The sequence below is a fragment of the Bacillus rossius genome, chromosome 1, assembly GCF_032445375.1.
Source record: "Bacillus rossius redtenbacheri isolate Brsri chromosome 1, Brsri_v3, whole genome shotgun sequence".
Classification (NCBI taxonomy): Eukaryota; Metazoa; Arthropoda; class Insecta; order Phasmatodea; family Bacillidae; genus Bacillus; species Bacillus rossius.
The window spans coordinates 248362896-248388842 of record NC_086330.1 but is presented as its reverse complement, the minus strand read 5'-3'; the positions used below and the strand labels follow the sequence as shown (position 1 = coordinate 248388842).

The 25947-nt window shown below is 37.5% G+C and overlaps 1 protein-coding gene across 1 annotated transcript; it reads right to left on the bottom strand.

The window, feature by feature from the left end:
- Positions 1-208: 208 nt before the first annotated feature.
- Positions 209-14230, bottom strand: LOC134527446 (ATP synthase subunit e, mitochondrial). Its single transcript, XM_063360134.1, has 3 exons — positions 11202-14230; positions 4888-5044; positions 209-462 (listed from the first exon to the last, which is right to left on the bottom strand). Exons 1-3 carry the CDS (start codon positions 11244-11246, stop codon positions 410-412), a joined length of 255 nt encoding a protein of 84 aa, XP_063216204.1. The 5' UTR covers positions 11247-14230; the 3' UTR covers positions 209-409.
- Positions 14231-25947: the final 11717 nt, after the last annotated feature.

Here is a 25947-nt window from a genome sequence, read left to right as displayed (position 1 = left end):
TGAACTGAAAATTTCAGAAAACATCTATTACGACCCTATTCCTGGGAACCGTGAGGGGTCGTTTCAGAGAGGTTTGACTGTAATAAGATTTTTATGCCCGAAATTAAAGGCGCAACCCTTTAGCGGGTAAATATGGTACATGTGTTTTTGATTTTCTCCATAACCCAAACCATTATAGACCTCCAATGTATAAACAAAAATACAACAGTTCCTTCTTTGAATTTTTTTTATTAGAAGTAGCCAATTAAAATTAAGTCTTTAAGAAAAGACGTAACATTAAAGTGTTGTACAATAAAGTGCAAACACAGATGACAGCTCAACCTGCTGGAAACAGTGTGATTCCATTTTACACTCCAACTAACACACTTTCACTAAGCTTCTATCTTACACAAACGTGGAAACTGGAGCACTACGACTCCTCCAGGGTAACGCCAGCTTCTTTGGCCAGAATCGCCATCTCCTCTGGGGAAAAAAAGGCAAAACATAAAACAACGTTAAAGTTGTAATACTAAATTTAACCTAACATGAAACTAATAATTATAATAGTCAAGCATGATTATTAACCATGTATGTGCAGTGACAGGCTCGCAAGGACTGCCACTTATCCGGCAGTATAGGGCCTAAAGGGACGGCAAGTGCTTTAACTAGATCAAATGCAGAAAAAAACAGGAATATTGTCACCTTACTTGCTATGTTTACAGGATAGGTCAATACAGTGTATATTTCCTAGTTCGAACCCTATACTTAGGGGCCGGAAAAATTCGCAATTTGCGATAGATGCGATTTTTTTGCGAATTTTGAGGTTAGATGCGATTTTTTACTAATTGTTGTTATAAATGCTATATTTGCGAAATCGCGGTAAAATTACCATTATCGGGCGAAAAACCACTATAGAATGCAACAAAATGGCTTGAACACACATTCCTCAAAGTATTGTTTTTGAAAATAACCACCATAACACAATTACAGTAAACAATAGCTTCTGACAAGGCTTGTTGAAGGAATAAAATCCGAATCCTAACCTTAACTTAGAAAACATTCCTTAACCAAATATCACGCCTGATAGTATAGAATAAGTAATTTTGTAAATTTAGTGTTTACGATTTACTCAAGTTACCGTTGAATGTTTAGAAAAGAATGTTCACACTACTTATCGACGCAGTTATTTTGTTTTGATAGATCACGCCACGTTCGCCATTGCATCGTGTGTTGCCTGTTCATGAAGAGTATCCAACCTAACAAAACAAATTTCCCGGGAAGCGCTTCACGGAAACCAACAAAACTAGAAAATATCTAGGTCGTTGACGGGATCGTAGTGAACTTGCAAAGATAAAAATGAAAATATTTTAAATGCTCAAAACTACTACAAATATTTTAGTACGCGGTTTTTTTTACATTTGTTGATAATCACTTTAGTTTTCAAATTTTTTTTCTGATCAATATTTTACATAGAGACAAATCATACATTTTGTGGTGCACGTTTAGCGTACTGAAGTTGGCCAACTTGAATTGTCCGTTTGTTTTCATTTGAAATTACTAGTGCTCAAACGTTTGTTTACAAATACCGTTTAATGATTTTGGTTTGTGTTAAAATTCGTCATAATGGGTATAAACACTATTACAACTTCTTGTATTGTTATGTAACTTTAATATCTTAAGCAAATTTCTCAAAAATAGATGCTAATTTCTGGAAAATAGATGCTAATTTTCAACATCATAAATGCTAATTTTGTAATAAATAGATGCTAATTTTTCCAGGCCCTACCTATACTTATTTTATTAAATTGTAAAACATATGAAATATGCTTCATCATTTCATGCAGTCTGATGCACAGAGTAATATTTTATACAAACGTTTCAATATGTTCATATTTTCAAATGCATTTTACTTAAACATGTAAGCAGTATTAAATATTTTAAGTACCTAATAATAAAGCATATTAAGTTTAATGTCCTAATCTGCAATAGATGCAAGCAACATTGTATAATGCAAATAAACAATAACTAATTCATGCAGGTTTCATCCAGTGATGTTCAAACGTAAGATAATATTCAACTAATAATGTGGTTTATTTTCAAACAAATGAAAAAGAGTGCATGAAACAACCAAATTGGAAAACAAATGCTTAAATATTTGATTTAAATTTTAAAATAACAGATACAACTAGCACCAATTTTATTTTTTAATGCTGGAACTAGCGAACATAAGATTCGGCAATATGGTTTTCTTCAGATTTACCTATAATTTATAAACAGAGATAATTTACTGTTAGTACATAGGTACATACATGGCATCAACAATATTTATTACTTTGTTGGTTCTCTTAAATTAGCCGAATGTCGCTCTCTCTCCCTTATAATGTCAACTATATAGTTCTGTCTATTTGCCAAACTCAAGGGTGAAATCCAAAGGTCACACATATAGTGCTACTTCTGGCTCGTAATTCGTAAAAAATAAACTTTTGGCCGACATGTGTACTCACAAGTCATTTTAATCATGCCAAAGAAATGTGCTTGCATTAGTACATGCACCCTTTCTTTCAATGTGACACATGCTAATGCATGCCTGTAGAAAAGCCATTCAAAGTACACGTAGTCAGTGGAATTGAGTGTGTAAAATTGCTGTTGTCAGTACAAGACTTAATGTAATGTTTTTTAGCTAGAAAAGTACACATACTCAGCTTCTGAAAAGCATAATCACAAAATTATTCGGTATACCATAAGTTTTACGAGCTTAACCCCATTGTTCTATGCAGATAGGTTGTTTGGAATGGACCAGCATTATAAAACAGTAGGTGGAGCAATATACATTGATTCAACACGACCCGGTTACACATTAATTGTTTTATAAACATCTACCACCATTATGATAAAACAACAATTTAACATTGAAAACTTGGTTTTTGTCAGCGAGTTTCAATGAGTTCCACTAACAGAAATTATCCATTATTTCACAGCAAGCAACTCTCTCCAGTTTCAACCACGTATTCATTTTTTGACTTTTGCACAGGTCTTCATTGAGGCTCTCCATGCTTCCTCTTTTGTGAACTTTCAGCCTCGAACCTGGAACTGCATACTTCATCAGACCAACAAAAAACACACCACTACTATCTCGCTAGCCATTTATGCAAGATGGCAACTGCTTTTATGTGCAAAAATATATACCGTATATACTCGTGTATAGCGCGCCCTTTTTTCCCCTCAAGTAAAGGAAAAAAATAAGGATGCGAGCTATACACGGGGAAAAAAAATTTTTGGGGGGGGGGGGAGGCGGGGAGGAGTGGAAGTCGTTAACTGCCGGGTGACGGGTGACGTTTCTGGCCAGTCCCCACACATACGCACAAGCAACAGGGCCTCTGTTTCACACACACACACACACGCACACGCGCGCGCGCAAGCTCGCACATCATGGTCTCTTGTTTATTTTTAGACCTCCCCCCTTTACAGAAAGCCAGCTCAGAAGCTAGTAAAAAGAGAGAGAGAGAAAGAGAGAATGTTGTCACCAGTTCCCCCCCCCCCCCACCCGGCAACTTCTTCGCTTCCTCCATTCCTCACCGGTGAGTCATCAAGTTTTCCGCGCCAGCTTAGCAACGTAGCGCGGCACGCCTCCCTCCCTTCCTTCCTTCCACGTACCAGTTGTGACGATATAGCGCTTCATTATCTTCCGTTTAGACAGCAGAGTTTATGTATTTTCCTGACGCATCACCACACATCAATTTAAATAATCAGGTACCACAAAATGTTAGTAAAATTTATTTATGGGGGAAAAAAAATTTCAATTTTTTTTTCTTTGGAATTAGTTGCAAAAATCGTGGTGCGCGCTATACACGAGGGCGCGCTATACACGAGTAAATACGGTAATAATGCTGATTTAAATGTTAATGGGTAATTGTTCCCAAGATAGGCAAATTTATTTATATCCCTGAAGGAAAGCCATTTTTGAACCATTATTTTATATATCTGTATTAAAATTTTGGTTTCACTTCCTTTCACTATTTCTATTAACTTCATAGCTGATTACACTCCATTCTTTACTCTGAGTTATTCTGTTGCATTTCCTATGCTTGGTCTCAGTTCCATTGCCATTATGCACTAACAGTCAACATCTTCCGAAAGAGCATAGCCACAAGACAAAGGGAGAAAGCCACTCCCCACTGATACAAATTACCTTCCCCAACATCCTGCTTACCCCTCATGCTCCAACCCGTGCTGACAGCTCGCAAGACTTCTGGCCTGCATTGTAAAGGTTTGAGTTCTTTGTTGATATTATGTAACAATCTAACAATACACTACCATTTAAAAAATATTGCATTTTAAGGGTAGGTAACCATATAATTTGACAAACAATACAACTTCATACCAGTTTACCTATGTCCAACATTAATTTATTTGGTTCTTTACTTCATCAGTCCTGATTTGGCCCAGTGCGACTGAAGGGTAAGTTAGTGTGTGCAGAAAAGCAGGAAAGAATGTTAACATTTTCAACACAATTTTCAAATGTCAAAAACCGAAGCAGTCAATTTTTTTGTTGAGGCCATGAAAATGACTTTTTTATCAAGATAAAGTTAACTGATATGTAAAGTACTTAAGTAACATTGTTTGATTGTGTAAATGTGATACATATATTGAATGTGTCTTAACCATTTCACTAATCTGGGCATGCATATTTATTTTTATTTAGTAAACTCGTGCTCAGGACAAGAATTTCCATCTGATACACATCACACTGGCCATGTAAAGGATAAATAGCTATATTTGTGTCATTTGGCAGTCTATGGCATTAGCTAAGTTTAAAAAGCACAGACTGTTCAATGACCTCATAGCCAATTTTTCATTGGATATCAGAAAAAAATCAATGAACTAGTGAAAGTCATATTTCCTTCTTACCTTTGGCTAACCTGGCCTTCTCGGCAGCTATTTTGGCATCTCTGATTGGCTTCTGCTTAGCCTCTATCTCCCGCAGCGCATTCTCTCTCTTCGATAGAACGCTGTACCGGACTGCTCCATAGGAGACACCAAGCAACAGCAAACTCCAACGGGAAAACTGCACATTACATAGTGGATAACACATGTTAAACTATTTAATTTTCAACCGTTTACTTAATATACATTTCTCAAACTCTTTCAGGTTTTTCCTAATGCTAGCTAGCCATTCTGTAGCCACAAACCTTCTCTGTCTATTTAGTGTTGTGTAAACTAATTCTATAGTTGTTTGAATGCGATATACCTAATGGTTTCTTAAATGTTTTCCAAAATTTAGCCACTTTCACTGTACCTTCTTCGCTGTTTGTGTTAGTTTTCACATACAATTGTTTCTGCCTAGCCCAGTAACAGTCGTAAAAGTAGTAAAGATAAATTTTATAAGTGAGTAAAAAATAGTATGTTCAATAAACCGTGCGACTTCAGCCGGCAGCCAAATTTCTCTGCATAAAACACTGCCATTCTTGACCAAGTGTACGATGTACTGTACATCAGCCTCCGCCAGTGTTTGGGGTCAGCTAGGTGTGAGGAGACACAGTGCACTGTCTGCATCTGCAGATTTATTTGCATCTATGAAAAACAAATTTGTCTTCACAAACTGTGTTATAAGTTTAAAAAAACATTTTTTAACTTCATTTTTAACATTTGTACCATAAACTGCGTTATAAGTTAAAAACCACATTTTTTTACTTCATTTTTAACATTATAATAGTGTATGGATATCACAAAAAACATTTCACTGTGATTCTTTATATAAGCTTGATTATTTTATTAAAAAACTTAAGCACTGATTTAATGGTTTATAATATAACTTAAAATTTAGGTGTAATTTGGCATCTTTACATTAAATAAATGGAAGGAATAAATAACAATAATGTTAAGCGTGGAACATGTAAACCTTACTGCAACCAAACTGAAATATAACAATTAATAGTTGAGAACTATCTTTACAGTAGAGAAACAATAACTTTATTTCAAGAGAGGGGGATGTTAAATGAACAATGTGTTTCATAACAGTAACACCATCTCACCACACAAAAATTTATTACATAGCAACCACACAAATTGCAACAAGAAACTAAAAATCTCACATATGAAGATACTTGTAATGCATCAAACAAAATTAAAATCTCTACAATGCAAATAAAAAAAAATTAAAATTGTGTAAACAGAATATGTTTCCATGGATGTGCATTAAATGGAGTACTTCGTGCTAAATATTTTGTGATTTTTAAATGAATAATTAAAAACAGGTAATACATTAAACATTGTTTATAAATTTTTTCTTTCTTCGTGACCTGAAACCTGTATGTTCCACTCATCACCTAATTTGAGCTAGCCGGAGGTGGTGAGTGGTGACAAATTTTGGAGTTAAAAGCTTAAATTATATATGGAGGTATTATGTTTCTGTAATAGCTATAGTTTTCCACCCTTGTATTTGTGGAGGCACAAGGACAATAGTCCTTAACTCCCCGCCAGTCGGAGCGAACGTATCTGCTGAGACGGCTCTGCATGCCGACTTACCTATATTTTCCAACTCAAAACCTTCATTAATTATTTCTCTGGCTCTGACTTCATTGGGATTGGGTCAGTGGACTAAGGCAACACGTTTCCCGAGAATGTGTGTAGAATTAAACTATCATCAAGGAGTTCTAGCAGCAATAGTGATCGCCTCCCCCCCTGCATATAAGTTTTCTTGCAGCATATAGTGAAGATGCAGGACACAAAACGGGCAGTGATGTATTGTAGAAACAATCTGATTATGTTTATTGTCGTGTCTTACTGCACGAGGATGTGCACTGTGAATAATCACATGTAGGTCACTGTAAGGACGTAATCCGCAGTTTAAAGCAAAGTGAGGGACAGGCTGGGCTGCAATTGGCTGTCAGCAGAGGCTGGGATGCCACATGTCACAAATGTACCATGCTCCAAGAGCTTTCCTTTGCTCCGCTTTCTAGCTGACGCTGAACAGCCAGGATTACGACTGTTATTACTATCACTAAATCATCCAAGAGATCGCCTGTGTCTGGGGAAAAAAACAATGACTCATAAATTATTACAAAAAAAAAGCACATTAAATTCATTCATTTTATCAAAAAATAAAATACATAATATACAAATATATATTTGCCGAAAAAGGTGATGGGATGATGTTATGGTATAGTACCGGATTGGAAGTGTGACCTACAATGTAAACTCTTTGACAGCCGTTTTGGTTTCTGGAGCATAATCTCACTTTATAATTGTGTGTTGTAGGCGTGAAACTTACTTACCTTCTTTCCAAGGGCAAAAAAATAAATGAATGGGCAAAGAAACCGCCAATGAATCCAATCTCTCTCTCTCTCTCACACACACACACACACAAACACGCTAACACACACACACACACACACAAACACACACGCACGCACGCACACACTTGAAGCGTTTGAGTTCTTAGTTTTTCTTTAGGTATTTGGGTTCTTTTTATGTACGCTTCATCTTTAGATGAAGAGCGTTGTTCCTCACTCAAATTAGAGAGAGTAGCTACTATCTCTGCTGCTAAAGAATTTTCTGCCATGAGTGTGAATTATTTAGCATATCCTTGCAACTCGCAGTGATATTCTTGGTAGTGCTTCAAGTGTAAATATTTTATACTTCACAGCTGTTTTTGTTTACCTATTCTTTTTGCAATGTTTACCACCATGTTTATCAAGCATGTTGTGAAAAGTGACTAATGTAGCCTATTATGTAGTGTCTTCCAACCACCATAATAGGATATTTTGATATTTATATACAAGTGTCCATTATTTCTTAGAGAATGCATTTGTTTCAGAATATGTTATTTTATCCAATTCATAAAATTTTTTCGTAATTTTCCTATTTTTCAGTTTTCAAATAATTCTAAGTTACTATTGTTACTCAATCATATGTTGTTTAAAATGTAGGATAGATGATTTCAACAATGTGCTGACTGCTAATGAAATATGTTGGTATTAGTCAATTTTGACGTGTATGGGAATTTGACTTTATGTTTAATGCTCAGTTGGTGGTACTGATTTGTGTATTACCTTGGAAGAAGTGATGTTGCATTAAACGCAGTCTTGGTAAAAGTTACATGTCGTCTACATGACTGTTTTTGTGCTCCGACTTTCCCATAACATTGGGTTTGTAAATAAATATGCAATGGTTAGCTACTTGATACTGTACAACTATTAAATGATATTCCACCATTATTTGAAATCCTTTCTTTCTAAGTTCATGATTTGGCACAGTGTTTCTAACAAAGGAACACAGAAAGACAAACTCACAAAAAGTAAACTAATTATTGGTCTGAAATTGTGAAACATCACAAATATTTACACTGTAACTACTACAGAAAAACTACAATAAAATACAACATGCAAAACTTTCCATTCAATAAACAAACATTTTCTTAGCACTCAACATAGTCAAGCCATTAAACTTGCATATTAAGTCGCAACCATTCCCACATTTGAAAATTCAGACAAGTGAATAATGATACAAACTTAAATTGGAAACTGTATTGCATAGTATGATACAGATGCAAATAAACCATAAACCAACCAAATTAAATTTTGATGGTTAGCTGGTTTTTGCAAGTGGGATAAATAAAAATTATCTGCATCTATAATTAATACTAAGTTAATACCAAAAGAGTAATTATTTAAATATTACTAGTCAGTTTTTTAAGCTGTAAAGGTTTTTTTTATAAGGTAGGTTTGTTTATGATTTTCCATTGCACCTGTATGTAATAGAGAAACCACTTAAATGAACAAGAAACACAAAGAAAATCAACCGAAATCAGCCAAAGTCAAATATTATACCACAGAGAAAATTCCATGGAAAGAAAGTACATATTGGAAAAAACTAGACATTTTCTGTTCCTGTTACAACTGTCTCGTCAGCCCACTGTTTGTATGTGCAGTAATTTTTTTTTTAAATTCCTTCCATGGAATTTAAAAACATTATTTTATTGGAAAATGGAAAAATGTGATGTTTCTTTTGATAATAAAAGAAAAGCAGAGTAGATAATCAGTAAATAATTAGAATTTTCATAAATGTTTATTTTATTCTAAATCTCACCTGATTATGTACTTAATTTAACAGTTTAACATATTTAATTTCTGTACCTAATTAATAATTTATTTTTCAAGAAATATTCAAATGAAAATGTGAAGAAAAAAATCCTAGCAGGTATCAAACCCGAGCCCACAGATTATCAGCCCATGCTTTTTATCACACCATAATTGCCGCAACGTTAAATGTTATTGCCATGTATTCAAACCCTACAAAGCTTCCAAATAAATTAAAAACCCTAAAAATAAAGTTTTTTATAAAAATATACCTACTTTTTTATGAACATTCCAGTTAATACAATGTTAATGAAGGAGACACCTACTACTAGCGCAGTTAGTTCGCAGGCCGACGCGAGCTTCACTAAGTTGACGAGACATGCCAAGGCAAGGATAGGAAGTTGCCAGACCTGTCTATATGACTGTGGTTCATGAAAATCTTTTAAATCAAGCTTCCCATTCCAAGAATCATTCAAAGAATATAATACATTATTGTTATTCACGTTATAAAATGAACAAAACAAGTCAATGAAAGATGTACCAAATTGTTACAAATATTTTTTTTTATATTATTAAATTATAAAATAAAAGTGATATTTATTGCTGTATTTTATTAGACATTTAGTCATTGTTATTTGTTGTTTATCAGTTTACTATGTGGAATTTTAGATATTGGTATAAATTTTTATTTAATGTATTTTTTTTTTCAAAACTGATATAGGTACTACATTTAAACAGTTTGAGCCTGAACCATTGAAGTTATAAACAGTGATTTCTCACACACCAGAAGGAATTCATAAGGTAAATAAAGGTATGTCTAGTGAACAAAAAAAAAAAAGTATATTCAAAATGTTTTTTTTTTTTTTTAACTTTACATTAAAGCTCCTCTGTAAGAATATTACTCAAGCCACTATGCTTCTCAAATGCGACGGGTGGTGGCGCTGCGGTTACACTCGTGAACCTGCAGTATTGTATTTAAAATTCAAATAAATTTTAACAAAACGCATCAGAAAAGTGCAAGCGGAACTGGCGCTGAGTACAATAAGTGCTCAACCTCTAGGACTCATAATAGTTAAAAATGTGCAAGAATCTATTCGAAATAAAATGAGACTTATGCTGGAATCACAATGCCCCGACGGCCCCGACACAACAGGCCCGACAAGTTCAATAGCCAATGAAATACAAGCTCGCCGTGACGTCAGCCCGACAAAATACCACCCCCGACGGCCCGCAAGGAATATATTCTATTTCTAATTTCGTCGAGTTGGGCTGCCCGACAGAAAAGAAAACGGCAACGGAAAGGAAACAGTACAAAACTAAATTTCAAAAATATTTACCTCTTTGGTAAATCTTTTTGCTGATAAGTGAAATTTCGTTTTACGTGTGGGTGAATTGAAAAATTTGTAGCTTGCCTTAGTCTGTTTGTATAAACATAAACAGATATCATCTAGTTTATGGTTAAAGACATTATTTTAAAATCGTGAAGATTGGATTTAAGAATGGACGAGTTGAGCGAAGAACTTCTAATTAATAAAGTCCAAGCTCATTTAGTTTCTTTTTAATTCTTCGCACAGCTAACATCAGGAGTATTTTTCTGTCCCTCACTGACATATCTTTATCTTGTTTCTTTGTAACTATAATATAATAAACTACTCTTTGTTTTACGAATCAACTTAACCTTACTTCGTATCGCAGACGACTAATTGTTTTTTTTTTTTTGCACTTCAACTGTCAATAATAAATAAAAGAGCCTACTTTGTTTTTAGCGCATTCTATAAAGCATTTCAATTGAAGTATTTAGCTTGGCACGATTTGTCGAAGGCCAAATTGAAAATCGTCGGGTTATTTTTGTCGTGGTATTGTGACCCTACACTTTTCAATCTGTCGTGCTGAGATGCTGCACGACAGTTTGTCGGGCCTGTCGTGTCGGACCCGTCGGGGCATTGTGATTCCAGCTTTACATGTAACATTCAACCAAAATTATTTAAGAATTAACTTCTTTTTCTTAGATAAATCCAAGATTAACAACATTTTTAGAAATTTTTTTCTTTTATTTTTTAACACCCACAGTGCAAAATTACCAATCAGATTACTTAATTTTCACACTTAATAATGTGAAATAAATGCAAATTATGTTAGAAATACCCTGATAAGCGGAGAAACACGAAGAGGGGCTGGAAGTGTTGCCATCTTGAATTTCAGCAGACGAAAGTCAAAGAGAAACTATATTTCATGAGTCACTACACAGCAACGAGCATACAATCATTCTGAAAGAGTGGAAACTCCCATGTTAAACGCGTGTCACGATAAGCAGACTGCTATCATGGCTGCTATGGAGCGTTTGCAGCGAAGTTGACGCTGGCACGGACAAAATAAGAACTAACAACTTGCGCATGCGCAGTGGGAAGCTGTCACGCACGCACACATTCATGTTTTTTTTTTGTTTGTTTATGTTTGGTAGCGGTAACGTAACCATGAAAATGTTTTTTCTTGTCAAAGCATAATGGAGTTTGGATCAGCTTCGGATGTAATACTTATTTGCTGCTAATCTTATGACGTGATATACATGTGGGTTCTAACATGTTACATAATTAATTGCTGCCGCCTCCGTATATTAAAATTATTAAGACGCATCGTGACATTGTTTCAAGTTGCAATAGATTTGACATAGGATATTGATATATTCCTTTTGTAAAAACTTGTGGATATCACGAGAATTTTGCTTAAAATGTAAATTACATGCCATAACATAGTAAACGAAATTATTATTAAATATTCTAGAAACTCTCATACAAAAGTACATACACAACTTTTTATCCCAGATTTACAACTTTAATTTACTTACAAATGCTAATTTTAAGGGGAAAGGTTTGGGGAAAAAATAACACCTCTGTTAAAAAGTTTCCCTAATGAATATAAAAACATGTTTACAAACATCAAAAGGGTATACCATATACTAAAAAAATATGTTCTCATCTGGGAATATGAGTTAGCATTCTAATTGAATTGGTATGTACACTATTTAATTAATTAGTATTTTTATGAGTTATATTATCTTGTTTTAGCAGAAAAACCTATATGTGCTATTATTTTAAATATTAATTAACAGAAGTTTTTAACAAATTAGTGGAGCAAAATATTCTGCTTGTCAGGTTACACTACAGGATGATAAAAAAAGGAAATTAGATTAATCAAAACGTTTTAATGCAAGTGTAGAGAAAGTTTATTTGCAATGTGACACATCAACAATGTAAGAATTTCTGACAGCTATATTTGTGAAGCACCATGGTCACCAATGCAACTACAGTTCAGAAACGACTTTTATCACTCTGATAAGACAAAACACAAATATTTTTAGTCAGGCAGCAAGGCACTGAAATAAATAACATCTTCATAAGTCTCTGTAGTATATACACTCATTTAACAAGTTCTATTAAAACATGAAAATGCAAGCAAAAAAAACCATAAGCTCTCACAAATGAATAATATGTTAAATGAAAGAATAGATTTTACAAAAGTGGCTTATAAAAGTTAACATGTGAACATATAAACTTGACAAATTTAAGCAACCGATATTACACATAATCAATACATGTGTAGGGAAACATGTTGAATATACAATCTCAGAAACAGGATGGTAACAATTAAGGATATGATTCCAGAATAGCAACCAAATAACTAGCGTCATCTTTACCCCTCTTCATAACACAAACTACGTAACCACAAAAAAAAAAAATTTTTATTTTAAGAAATATATTAACACCAATGTCAAGTATTAATAAATGTTGATCAATGTCATAACCTACAAAAACGTACAAAAAATGACAAGTGACTTCAATTAAACTTTAGTAACCAATTGAGATTTTTGAAAAAATAAGTTTAGTTTCAAGTGACCTACTTGGAGGTATGTTATACGAAAAAATAAGCATAGAAAAAAACCAATCTTCACATAATTGGGCCCCTACTTAGAACCTGTCATAATAAATCCTCCATGTTAGTGAGGGCTGGGTTGTACATGAACTACAATTTAAATTTCAAATATATTACATTTGTTTCTGTGGTTGGCAGTGTCGAACTCGAACAGTTTCTTAAATATTAACAAAACAAAAGTTATACTGGGAATTTTTCTTTACCTACTTAACATTAAATTGAATACGGACTATTCCATTGTTTCCGCAAAACACAATCCATTTTCCATGCTAAATATTACAATAAATGTGTCAAAATATCATGGGGCTGAACTATAGTGGCAGGCTAATATAGACTATGCACATTTATCTGTAAAAAGGTATACCTTTTCCGAAATTTTAAATAACTCTCAATTGTCCCGTTACATACAAATTTTGCACAATTATAATCGAGTGTGAAAATAACGGTATATGTTTTACCCATATGTATCTCGCAAACCTATCCTAAATTTCTGCCCTGCACATAGGCACATGTGGAAAGTATCATTAAAAACAAAAGTCACCAATAAAAATCCACATGTGACAAAAAGTTATATTCTCAAAGATCTTGATAAATATGTACATTGATTGTTTCGCAGAAGCTGCTAAATTAATGTCTACCAAATTACTCCTGCAACAATTGCCAAGAACTTGTACATAAAAGTTATCATTTTTGTAGTTACTATGAAATTGGAAATCTGTAAACATTTTTATAAATGTTTGTGTTTTCATAGTACTTTCCTCAAGAATTAAATTTTACATATGCAACATAGGATAAAAATTTTCCCAGCACTAAATGTAATTTCTTTTCATAAAGGTCAATGGAATTTTTCATTTCTTGTCCGTAGGTATCGTCTATCAACAAGAGCAAAGAAATGAATACGAATGGAACTATTGGATCATTCCCCTTGAGCTAGGGTCGCAGACCGTGGCTCGCAAGCCGCATGCGGCTCTTTTCATAGGATATTACGGCTTTACAATTCACTGCTCTGCCAGAGCACAAAAACATGCCTAACCAAACCAAACGGCACAATCACAACGCATGTCCTCAACCTGCATGCCACTGCACTCGCCTCCCTCTCCATGCAAAGTCTGGCTTTAGTTTCATGTTTTATCAGTAGGTATATCTCCAACTGTGTAAATTAAATATTCCAAATGAAAAATAATTGTATGTTCATAGATGCACGTTAATTCCAACTTACAAACACAAACAAACACACTACTATGACTACATGTGTCAAATATATAATTACAATATTACTTATAACTTAAGTAAAACATAGTTTTGAATTTAAAAATAAAAATTATTAATATTTCTGTTAAAAGCTACTTATTTACGTTAATATGTAAAAATATAATTGTCAAAAGTCTCCAGTATGATCTAATATGTTACAACTAGCGATACTTTCCGCTGGCACGGGAATAACAGAAACTACCAAAAAAAAGGCTACATAACATTGCAACCGATTCCTATACCAGTTTCCTCCCCATGCTACACAGTGATATAAGTTGATATTTGTAAACCCTTACCAACAACGCGTTTTTCATCAGCAAAATTGATACCACAAAAAATACTGAAAGAGAACTAAAGAGACACCACCTATGAAAAAAAAAAAAACAGCCAAATGCTGAGATCTCTATTTTCTTTTCCATTTAGTTTTTCTTCACGAGTGAAAGCACTGATATTTTGTTTAAGTACAAGCAGAGTCGCTAAAAGACCAGCCACCTCCTTTACTTTATGAAGTTGACGCCAACCATTAGTGCTCCTCGAATCCGCACAGACAGCTATGGCACGTCGCCGCCTCACCCTGAGCGTGTGCGATGTGAACGCACCTGGGTGCAGGGTGGTGCAATGCCTCGAACATAAGCTGCCCCTCCTAACAGACTGTCGCCCATGCGATAGTCGACCACGGGGGGTATCGTGAGGTGACCTCATTATCTGGACATTGTAATTAACTTTTAGCTCTCTTGAAAACGATCTTAATTGAGTAACGACTATGGTTAAATGTTATTGTAATTCTGGACTTTAGTGCGATCAGGCAGCACGCATGGCCCTGGATTACTTTTGCACACGACACGTTTTCGAGAGAGCGAGGCTGGGGAGTCGTGCGGACGCCACAGCCATCGCCAGATAATCACCGTCCTCCAAGGAGACTAGTCGCGGGTCGCCCGCGGAGCCTCTCGACCTCCGCCATTGCCGTCCCTACCGGAATTGCGTGCCTCACGGACAACCCACTAGTCGACCTGAGTTCACCGATACCCTTACTTAATTTGTGCTCATCACCGGAACTCCCCGTGTTACGTGGATCCTTGAACTGTGTGTAACTACAGTGTAGTGTTACTTAAATTCCGGAACTGTTTAAGATTAGTGTAGTGTGAAGTGTGCAAGGAACATTAGGGTAGCGCGGCACAAGTCCATCAGAAACGTGGCCTGTAGAGCCCCGCTCAAAGTAAGCGGGCCATGCACGACGCAGCGCATGTATAGCGTACCTGGTGATAAAACACTCTAAATTGAGCCTCCGCGTATCTGTTACAATGCCCGTAGTGTAGCTTCCCTGGTGGCTACAACAGCCGGGGGTAACTCTGGCGGAACGACCCCTTCTGCCTGCCAGCCACGTGGCGACGTCATGCCCTGAGCCAAGAGTCTCGGCTACACACTAGCACATAGTTAATATTGCTAGTTGGCGCCCAAAAGCAACACCACGCCCTTAATATCACCTAAGCAGAAGGCAGAAGGCAGAAGGCGTCAAAGTTAAGGGATTGTGGCTGAAACTACCCAAACCATTTGTTTTTATTGAATTACGTTTTTTTTCCTGTTGTGAATGACCCCCAGTTAAACCTCTGGCTAAAATTTAACCACAGGCTAGCTCTTATTTTAGTTTTATGACTTCCAGTTAACGTCTACCTTCCAGTTAAAGTCTCGGGGAGTTCGGTTTTGACTGCGAGTGATAATGGACGTTCCTACACCTACTCGCTGTTAAGTTGGACAACTTGTCAAATGTAGTACTAGTGGAAAACACCAACTATGATCATATGGAGATAGTGTCGCGAAATGATGTAAAGCAAAAAAACATAAGTGAAACCTGTGATTTGATAGCACGAACAAATAAATCTTTCAGGCATGACGTCCGATTAAGTAATTATTTGGGAGAAGAAATGTCTGGAGACGGACGAGACCGAGTGGACGACCAACAACGTGAAAGTGGGTACGTACCGGGTGGAAACCCACGTTACCCTGACTCCTGTAGCGGTCCTATCATTGTAGTTGTATAATCCCTTGATGGTAACATAGGGAACTTGCACCCGATTGCGTTAGGTAAAAGAATGCACCCTAATCGTTACATATTGCAAATACAAGCAGGACCAAAACGGCTGAAAATATACTTTAGTACGGCGAAAGCAGCCAACCAATTTCTGGACTCTGATACACCAGGCAAGATGAACCTGCGCGCGAGCATCCCCATGGGTCTAACGAGGAAACAGGGTATAATATATGGTGTTTCTTTGGATGTTCATATGGATGAAGTCCTCGACGGCTATGAAAGCGCAACCCACAAACTCCTGCATGGGGAACGCCTCACCAAACATATCCAACGCGATGGTCAGGATATTCGGGTGCCTATAAAGCTACTTAGTCTCACATTTGAAGGTCAAACGTTGCTTCCATATATCAGCATCTATAAAGAAATCTACAAAGTAACACCAAAAGTACAAAGCGTAACTATGTGTTACCAGTGCCACCGTTTTGGTCACACTGCTAAAAACTGTCGCACCACGACTCCTCGATGTGCAACTTGTCTTAACGTTCACGAACAGGCCTGCCCGACAGCTGATACTCCACAATGTGTCAACTGCCGGGGACCACATTCGGCCCTCAACAAAAAACTATACACGAACGTGAGATTAAACGGCTAATGGCTTATCATAACCTCTTGTATGCAGATGCGACAAAAAAGTTACCACCTGGACAATGTGTACCAGAACAACAGATCCATTTTCTTGTACTAGGGTTCCCCGTCATGCAACCCCATCTCAATCATACAGTTTCAACCCACACCAGTACATCAGTAGAGGCCCCCGCACCACTGCCGACATTTGCACACGTGACCCAACGCACCATGACACATAAGACCGTGACAAAACGGACCGATGGATATACCACATGTTACAAGGCGATCCCACCCGTCATTCTGTTGGACTCCCACACAAATGGTGACATTCGCCAATACTACGCACAGTTCCGTCCTGAAGTACCAGACATCACTTTCGGACTGGTACAAAACCCACACGCAGGTGAGCACAACCTTGACCACCTGCAACCTTTCCCTACAGGCACCGGGCACACAGTTCCAATGATCAGTCCAGAATATAGTTTGTATGATTGAGGGCTTGGTCAACACTGCGAAAAGCGACCATACGTTCGCAGTCAACAAAGACATCTCTATGGAGGTTCTCCTCCGAATTTTGAACCTATAATTCAATCTTCTTGTACCATCTCACTTCCTTTCAACCATAAGATAATACAGTGGAACGCTAGGTCGTTGATCGCTAATCGATATCCCCTGGAACACAATCTATGCCTACACAACGTTGATATTATATTGCTATGTGAAACCAGACTTACGGACAAATACACAGCCAGGATACCAGGCTATCACCTATACAGATCTCACAAACCTGACCAGGGTACTGCTATTTTTGTAAATAAATATTTTAGTGTAGAGGAAATATCGATTCAATATACGCCCAATACTGACATAATTTATGCTGTCGCTATTCAGATCCGTCACCGACACTTCGCATTGGCCGTGGTGTCACTATATTTCCACCACCAACTCCACCATTGATGCTGACACATGGGACTTTTTCTTACGCCAATTTCCCACCCCTGTAGTGATAGGTGGGGAGTTTAATAGCCACCATACCTCTTGGGGTAATGCTTATAATGATGCAGCAGGCAAGGCATTGCTTGAATTTCTTCATACCTCAAGATATATGATCATGAATGACAATCACCACACTCGGTTAGGTTTCTACCAACAACAATCTACTGCTATAGACCTAACTCTCATTTCTACAGATCTTGCAGGGCAACTCACCTGGACTGTCTTAGAGGACAATTGGGGGAGCGATCATTTTCCCATAATGTTGACTACGTAGGTCAACCAACCTTTGCCTTCCCAACAGCCTCCAGCAACATCCAAGTTCCTTACCCACCAAGCTAACTGGAGTAAATTCCGAGGCCTTCTGGCTGATATCGCACCTGTTGCGGACATAGGCCCAGGAACGGTAAATGAATGTCACGACTATTTCTACACACAAATCTTGCATGCCGCTAATCAAACCATTTCTATGACACGCCAGACCGCATGTCATACACGTAAACCCACATGGTGGAATGATAAATGTCAGGATACAAATAATGCAAGACTTACGGCTCTTAAAACTTATAAACGCTGCTCCACTCTCAGTAACTACATAGCATTACAGAAAGCGCAAGCAGTGGCGAAACGGACATGGAAGGGGGTGAAAAAGGAAAAGTGGCAAGCCTTCTGCACATCATTTTCGAGGTCTACTCCCCTGCCACACTTATGGAGGAATTTTAAACAATTTCGGTCTAGCAAAGACCTCTCTTATTTGACTCCTCTCCCTGATGTCATAGTTCCAGCATTTATGCATCATATTGCCTCGCATTATGTTCCCAATGAAGATATACTTTATACACCGCCTACGACGTCCATGAATAGGCATATAGATCATACTGCCTTAGTTATGCCTTTTACGCAGCATGAACTACAAACTTGTATACGTCATACTCCTAACACGGCGCCGGGAATTGACAAAATCCCATATGTGATCATCCGGAACCTCCCTGAGAAATGTATTCTATACCTATTACAACTATATAATCACATTTACCTTCATGGTGTAACTCTTTTAGCCTGGCGGGAATTCATCATAATTCCTACTAAAAAGCCGAATAAACCACTGTTAGCCCCTACTTCTTACCGGCCCATTGCACTCCGCTCATGCCTTGCAAAGGTTTTTGCAGAATTATTGAAAAATAGGTTACAGTGGTGGTTGGAAAAGAATAAGCTCATCAGACCTGAACAGTTTGGATTTCGACCAGGTATCGGTTCACACGAGGCTATAATATCCTTATTGTCAAAAATTCATGCTGCCTTCAAGTGAAAGACAATATGTACCACACTCTGTGTAGACCTCTGCTTTCGACAATGTTAACTTGACTGTATTGTATGATAAGCTGTACCATATTGGAATTCCCACTCAAATTATTAAATGTGTACACACTCTCTTAGCTGTCCGACAATTATTACCCTATCACGTCACAGATACCATCCTTTTGCAAGGCAGTACATTGAGTCCGCTACTGTTAATTTTGTGTACAAAAGACTTAGTCTATCACATTGTCTGTACATCTTATAACATAACCTATGCAGATGATATAGTGATATGGAACTATAATACAACATATCAGGAGCACAGGACACGATACGTGAAACTCTCCACAGGCTTCATGCATGGACTGATAGCAATGGATTAGAAATATCCCCGGCGAAAAGTAAGATCATGTTTTTTACGAGGAAATATAAAAAACACAATTTTCCACCCTCTTCCAACTACTGGGTCAAACCTTATCGATTGTGACAGAAATTAAATACCTAGGAGTGGTATTATATCATTGTATGACGGGTAAAGCCCACATTAAATATGTTACACATAAATGTCGCAAGCGCATATATTTGTTAAAAGCTTTAACACATCGAACGTGGGGTGCGGAGGTGAAATTATTAAATTTATTTTATATTACCACTATTCGGTCGGTGCTCGACTATGGCTGTTGTGTTCTCTACAACCTCCCTCCCACCAGGAGTACTGAAATTGAGAAGATACAGAATAATTGCATGCGGATCATTTTAGGTGCCTTCCCTTCGATGCCTATCCCATGTATGCAATTCGAACTGGGACTTATGCCACTAACCCTCCATAGAAAGCACGTACTGGGGAAACTTTGGATATACTCAAGGGCATCTCATGTTGCTGGTTATATGCGGGCTATTATTACAAACGGGATTTGGATACTCCGGACGCTCTTTAACGAGAAAAGTCCCATATCGTTTCTACTCCCTGTTTAAACAAATATAATTTAACATATGATATTACGTTTCAACCGCTGCGAACACAGGCCATGGGTAGTAAGGAACAACCATCATATCTAACCACTCAGGAGTTCTACGAAAGCATGAATCAAATGCCTTTGCATCGAACCATATATACAGATGCTTCCAAAAAAGACAAAGGGGTAGGAGCTGCATATTATGACAGTCACAATAAAACTACAGGGTTATATAAACTGCCCCCTATAACTACCATTTACTATGCTGAGGCGTATGCGGTATATAAGGCGTTGCAATATGTGCTACGAGAAAAAATTCAACAATCTATTATTGTGACAGATTCATACAGTTTAATTCAGTCTCTCAATACCACCCCCCTTACTAGGTAACCTGTGGTTTGTCTTATAAAGGAACTTTCGCTTGCCTTGTGTAGACCACATATGTGTACAATTTTTCTGGATACCTGGTCATATAGGGATTTACGGTAATGAAATGACCGACCTCATGGCCAATTTGGCTCGATGCTGTGGTAGTACTGTCCCGGCTATATCATATAATGTCCTTCTTTCTACCTTACCTCGACCGGCTCATTATGAAAGAATGGGATGCCGTATGGAGACGCTATGCCAGGGATAACGCAACAGTTTACGCGCCCTTATATCAACACAGACCCGTAAGCACCAATGTCATCTTTGACAATCAGCCGCGTCACCTCGCTGTCTTATCATTTCGACTCCGATCCAATCATACCGCGGGCCCAGCCCACTTACATAAACTAGGTATTCAAGACAATGCTGAATGCAAATGTAATGCTGTACTGGGGGATGTTAATCATTTACTATTTGAATGTCGTGTCCAATCGCGGGATAACCTCTATGCCCAACTTACGGATCTTAATTTGCCATTGCCAATGGCGTACCCCTCCTTGTTGTATACGTCTACTTGTGAGGTCTGTATAGTGCTATCTAATTTCCTCTTAGAGAATGACATCCACATATGAGTTCATGGTAACACCCTTGCGTTCCCTGTCCTTGGTGATCGGTGTATTATATTAACATTTGACCTTATTCCATGGTCTTCTTTCCATTGGTCGATGGGCCTCGACCGAGAAGATTGTTAGAAATGAATAGTTCCTGCTAGGTACTCATACCATGCCCCTCCGCCTACATGTGCTCCGCCCGGTATAGATTTCCGTTGGACAACACCTGTATTGCTCTCTAGAAGAGGCTTCAGCGGCGCGACATTGAAGATAATATGGTTGTGAGGGACCATAAGCCGTGTTGACCACGTGCGAGTATAGTTCTGGTTGTGGGCGAAAGCCGTTAACCACAAAAAAAAAACATTAAAGTCCCGGCTAAACTAACGGGTGGATGAACCAGCCGCTAGCTGCTTAACCGGAGGCTAAGCAACAGAAAATAAAATGGCGATGTATCAGGCGAGGTTAGTTGTTGATAGTGATGATGACTATTTGAGGAATTCTATTGAATATTTGCAGGATGCGATGGAATAATTTATTACTAAATATAAATTGCTTCGCCATATTCGTCAAAGTTTTATTAAAAATGACATGAAAGTGTAGTCACGCTTTTCAATTCTCGTCGAGTCGTATATTATTTGACTTTAAATTATCACGAAGTACATAAACGTATGCAATGTATATAAACTTAAATGTTCCTGTTTAAGAATATGTGTAAATAAGTGCATTTTAAAATTGCAAAACTAGGGTTATTATTACCTATAAAATGTGTGTTTTCGTGGAAGTTGTATCTGTGAATTTTTATTCGTAATACAGTGGACATATGCCGGGAATGAAATGCACTTCATACGACTTCAGACGTGGTTCTAATTCAATGAAAACAATTGAATGTGAAAATAAATGTAACCCAATTATCCCTTCCCTATCTTACAAACCTTTAGGTACTTATTATCTACCTGCCACGCAAGTGCAAAACGAAAACAGCACTGGAATTATTCTGTTTCCCGTATCCAAGTTTATCCCTTGATACTATCGGCATGACCCTTTACATGTTGGTCTTGTTTTACATTATACTTTGACGTCCCTCGGCTTTAGGTCCCTGATTCCCCGTTTATGTGATTGTCCTGTTAAGCCCGTACTGCTCTCGTCGGTGAGGTGTGGGTCCAGGCCAACATGGCCGGGACCGGGTAATGCGGGACCTGGAGGAAGAGTTAGGTGAGGAGGGATAGTGGTAGGCTGTTCTAAGGATAACTCGGCGTTGACGATTTCACGAGCCTCGTTTATTGGTGTTTTAGAACCTGCCGCAGCCTGGCGGAACCGTCGTGGAACAAGCGCCCTTCCCGCGGCGATCCGGACTCCCGCAAGACCGTACTGTCCGTTAACACGTCCCGACACAGCTTGGGAATTGTCCCACGTAATACTTATCCCGATTAAGTTTACTCCACGAAGAAGCGCAACACGTGCGCGGCCCGTTACGTAACGTTTCGTAAAGACGACGAAGGTTCAGTGACCCGTAAGTGTGCGTTCGCGTTCTGGAACTCTCGACTGGTAACGTAACTCGGAAAACTCGTAAACTCAGTTAGATAAACCACTCGCGGAGGCAGCTCGGCTGCCGCGACAATCCGTGAACTTAACGTACGACTGGCCACGAGCTCGGGGTACGCGCCTCGCGAGCAGCGCGGAGCGGCGTACACGTCTGTCTCTGCTCGAGCCCTCAACACGACTGCCCTTCCCCGCCCGCCAGCGGGCCGGAGCCCGCGGGCTGCGGGGGAGGGGAGGAGAAATCGGCCGGCGTGGGAGAGGTCCCGCCCCGCAGCGCGCCAGGCTGCAATTACATACTAGCACGGCGAACACTTGAGAAAATCACAGAATATTTACACAACTAAACGAAACATTAATCAAAAGCAAATTTACAGAATTAATAAATTACGATTACATTATTTACATACTTGTCGAGGCCCGTGACCATTTGGGAAAAATATACAAACACAGAATTATCTATTACACAAAAAAGGCTCACTGGCACGCTAGGGCGCACGCGGGTGCATCCCTGGCCGTCGCATTTCACCGATGTTGCACTGGGGAAACAAGGGAGGACGTTGACGAGGCATAACGGCCTGAAGGAGCCGAGGAGACACTTGGGTCGACGTCAACTTGCTGTTTTAATTTAGAATGTTGAAAAATCCTGCACATAACACAAAATACCAAACATATCACGATACAAACAAATTATGTCAGGTCTTGTAAAAATGTATTTCTTTCATATACTTTTTACAATCATAATTATTTCACCAGTTAATATTTCTAGAATCTCTCGACCAACTAAATTAAAACAGCAAGCATCCTATACCGCAAACTAATTCCATCAGGATCGTATTAATTTGGATACGTGATACGAAACTATTAGTACAAAAATGAAGCCTACACCAATAAAATGAAAATCGACAAGTATTTTTCCCGAAACAGGGTCCATATTATTTGATAATGAAATAAATTTATGAAAAAAAATGTCTTATCCCTATTTATTTGTTTGTATGGAATTACTTGAGTTTAAATACAAGAGTAAAGATGAAAACACACGGTTTTGAATCGTAAATCGTAATTTTATGGTTTATTTCAAAGCAAGTTTAACGTCGAAGTAGTTTTTATTTAATTTAATTATACATCTGTTACAAGATAAAGTTCGCGGCATATTTCTTTTCAGCAGCTGTAAACATTACGATTCACAATACAAACAAACAGCTGACTAACATTCTACCAGAAAAAAAAACTGTCTTGCAACAAAAGTTACCAAATTCTGGTTTATTTCATTACCAACACACCCATTATTACACCACACTCTTCATCAGATTCCGTTTAGCCAACCGCAGGCTAAGTATGGGTAATAATACACCCCTCGTTCGTTAACCTGAGGCTAGCCTAACCTGAAGGCTAGCTAACCAAAAGATTTAGCCGGGGGTCATAAAACCGGCCCTGAGTATTTTAGTTTATCGTCGGTCTAATTAGCAAACCTCGTAACTCCCTGAAGACAAATTTTACAAGAGAAGCAAAAAACTGAATAACTTTTTTGTTTGTACTAAATATGTGTTTAATTCATCACATAAAAGTTAAAACACCCTCTGACGTTTGTCAACAAACTCTGTGTCAGTTTTTAATTATTAAACCTTTTTTTAATGGAGTTACGAGGTTTTACAATCATAAATTCAAACTAAATATGGAGATACGAGGTTTGATAAGATATAAATCTTCTTATTGGCGTAAACTTAATGTTGATATTAGAACAATTTTGAGATGAATGGTTATAGCACTAAATTTATTCGTGTATTTTAAAAAAGTCTCTCTAACAATACAAGGGTTATTTCTGATATTGAACAGTAAGGACAGTATACAATACACAACAGCAATATTGTATAGTACATAAAATCAACATTGACTATGAATTCGTTTGAAAGAACATCAAGATAAAACTAGCTTTTAAATACTGATAACTGAGGCAATAAATATTACTCCAATAAATTGTAAAAAAAAAAAAAAATTACCCCTCAGAAATCAATGCTTCAGTTTTGAAAAGGAAGGCTATCATAAAATAAGTGATAGTCTGACTCCATAGTTGTTTTCAGGGACTGCAAATGGTCGTATTTTGTTTTCTTTATCTTCAGCCTCTCAGTGTACAGTGCTGGCAAACGATTAAATGGCTTATCAGTAATGTTCTTTTTGAGAATAGGCAAGTTCTTCCACTCTTCTGTGAAACCCAACTTGTAGGAAATAACCCCATCTGGAGTGTACTTCAAGGCTCTGATGTCGGTAACACATGGATCCCCAGTTATTCTGCCTGGTCTGATAGAGCTATACACTTGAGCATGATCAAATTTAAAAAAAAAAAACTGTGAGTCAAATAATGAACTTCATATGGACGTGGATTTCTGTGTGCTTCCCTGAAAGTTGCAATGTAGTCAGCTGGAACATTAATCTTCTTGTTTTTCAGCTTTTTTTTTCTTCGAGTGCATGGAGTCTGCCTCCATTTGTGTGTGTCCGACCTCCAGAAACTTTTTCTTTATCGTTACACACTTTGTCACCGATATCTGTAAGAGTGCATTGGCGATAGTCACATTTCTGTTCTGATAGCAGCAACCATCACTATACAGTATCAATTTGTCGGCATTGTTCCTCAAAGGTAGTTACGACAAGATGAAGTTGCAAATTATTGTAGCAAACTCATTTGAACCAAGGCCCATCTCAGTCTCGTTCCACAGATAACAGAAGCCATCTTTGGCTTTCAAATCGAAAACAGTAAAAGAAAACAATGAAAGTGCCAATATCGTAAAGAATGTATGATGTTCTACAAGGAATACTCATGAGATCCATGCCGAAATCATTATTGGCTCTTGACATTCTGAAATGAAGAATGGATAGCTAAATTGTATAAAATAGTTTAGACATTACCTCCAAAAACATTTGATATTATGGCCTGTATTACAAAAGTTTGAAAAGTATAATTTATTGCAATAAGTGTTTTGCACGCATAAATAACCGATGGACAATAGTTAAAGTGTGAGATAATAATAAAATGTACCTGTTCCATACGTTCAAACAATATCGAAATAATTAGAATAATATTTTAAAAAAATTAATAGACAGTGCAACAATAACACTGTGTTTGTTTACTAACAAAATGGAGTTACGAGGTATGCTAATATGCAGAAAATCGACAGCTGGAGATAAGAGGTTTTCTGAAAATAGGATTGTAGCCCATAGGGATTGTTTATTGTTATGATCTTTGGAATGGTAATAGAACACATAACTGAGTATATAATAGTACCAAAAAACAA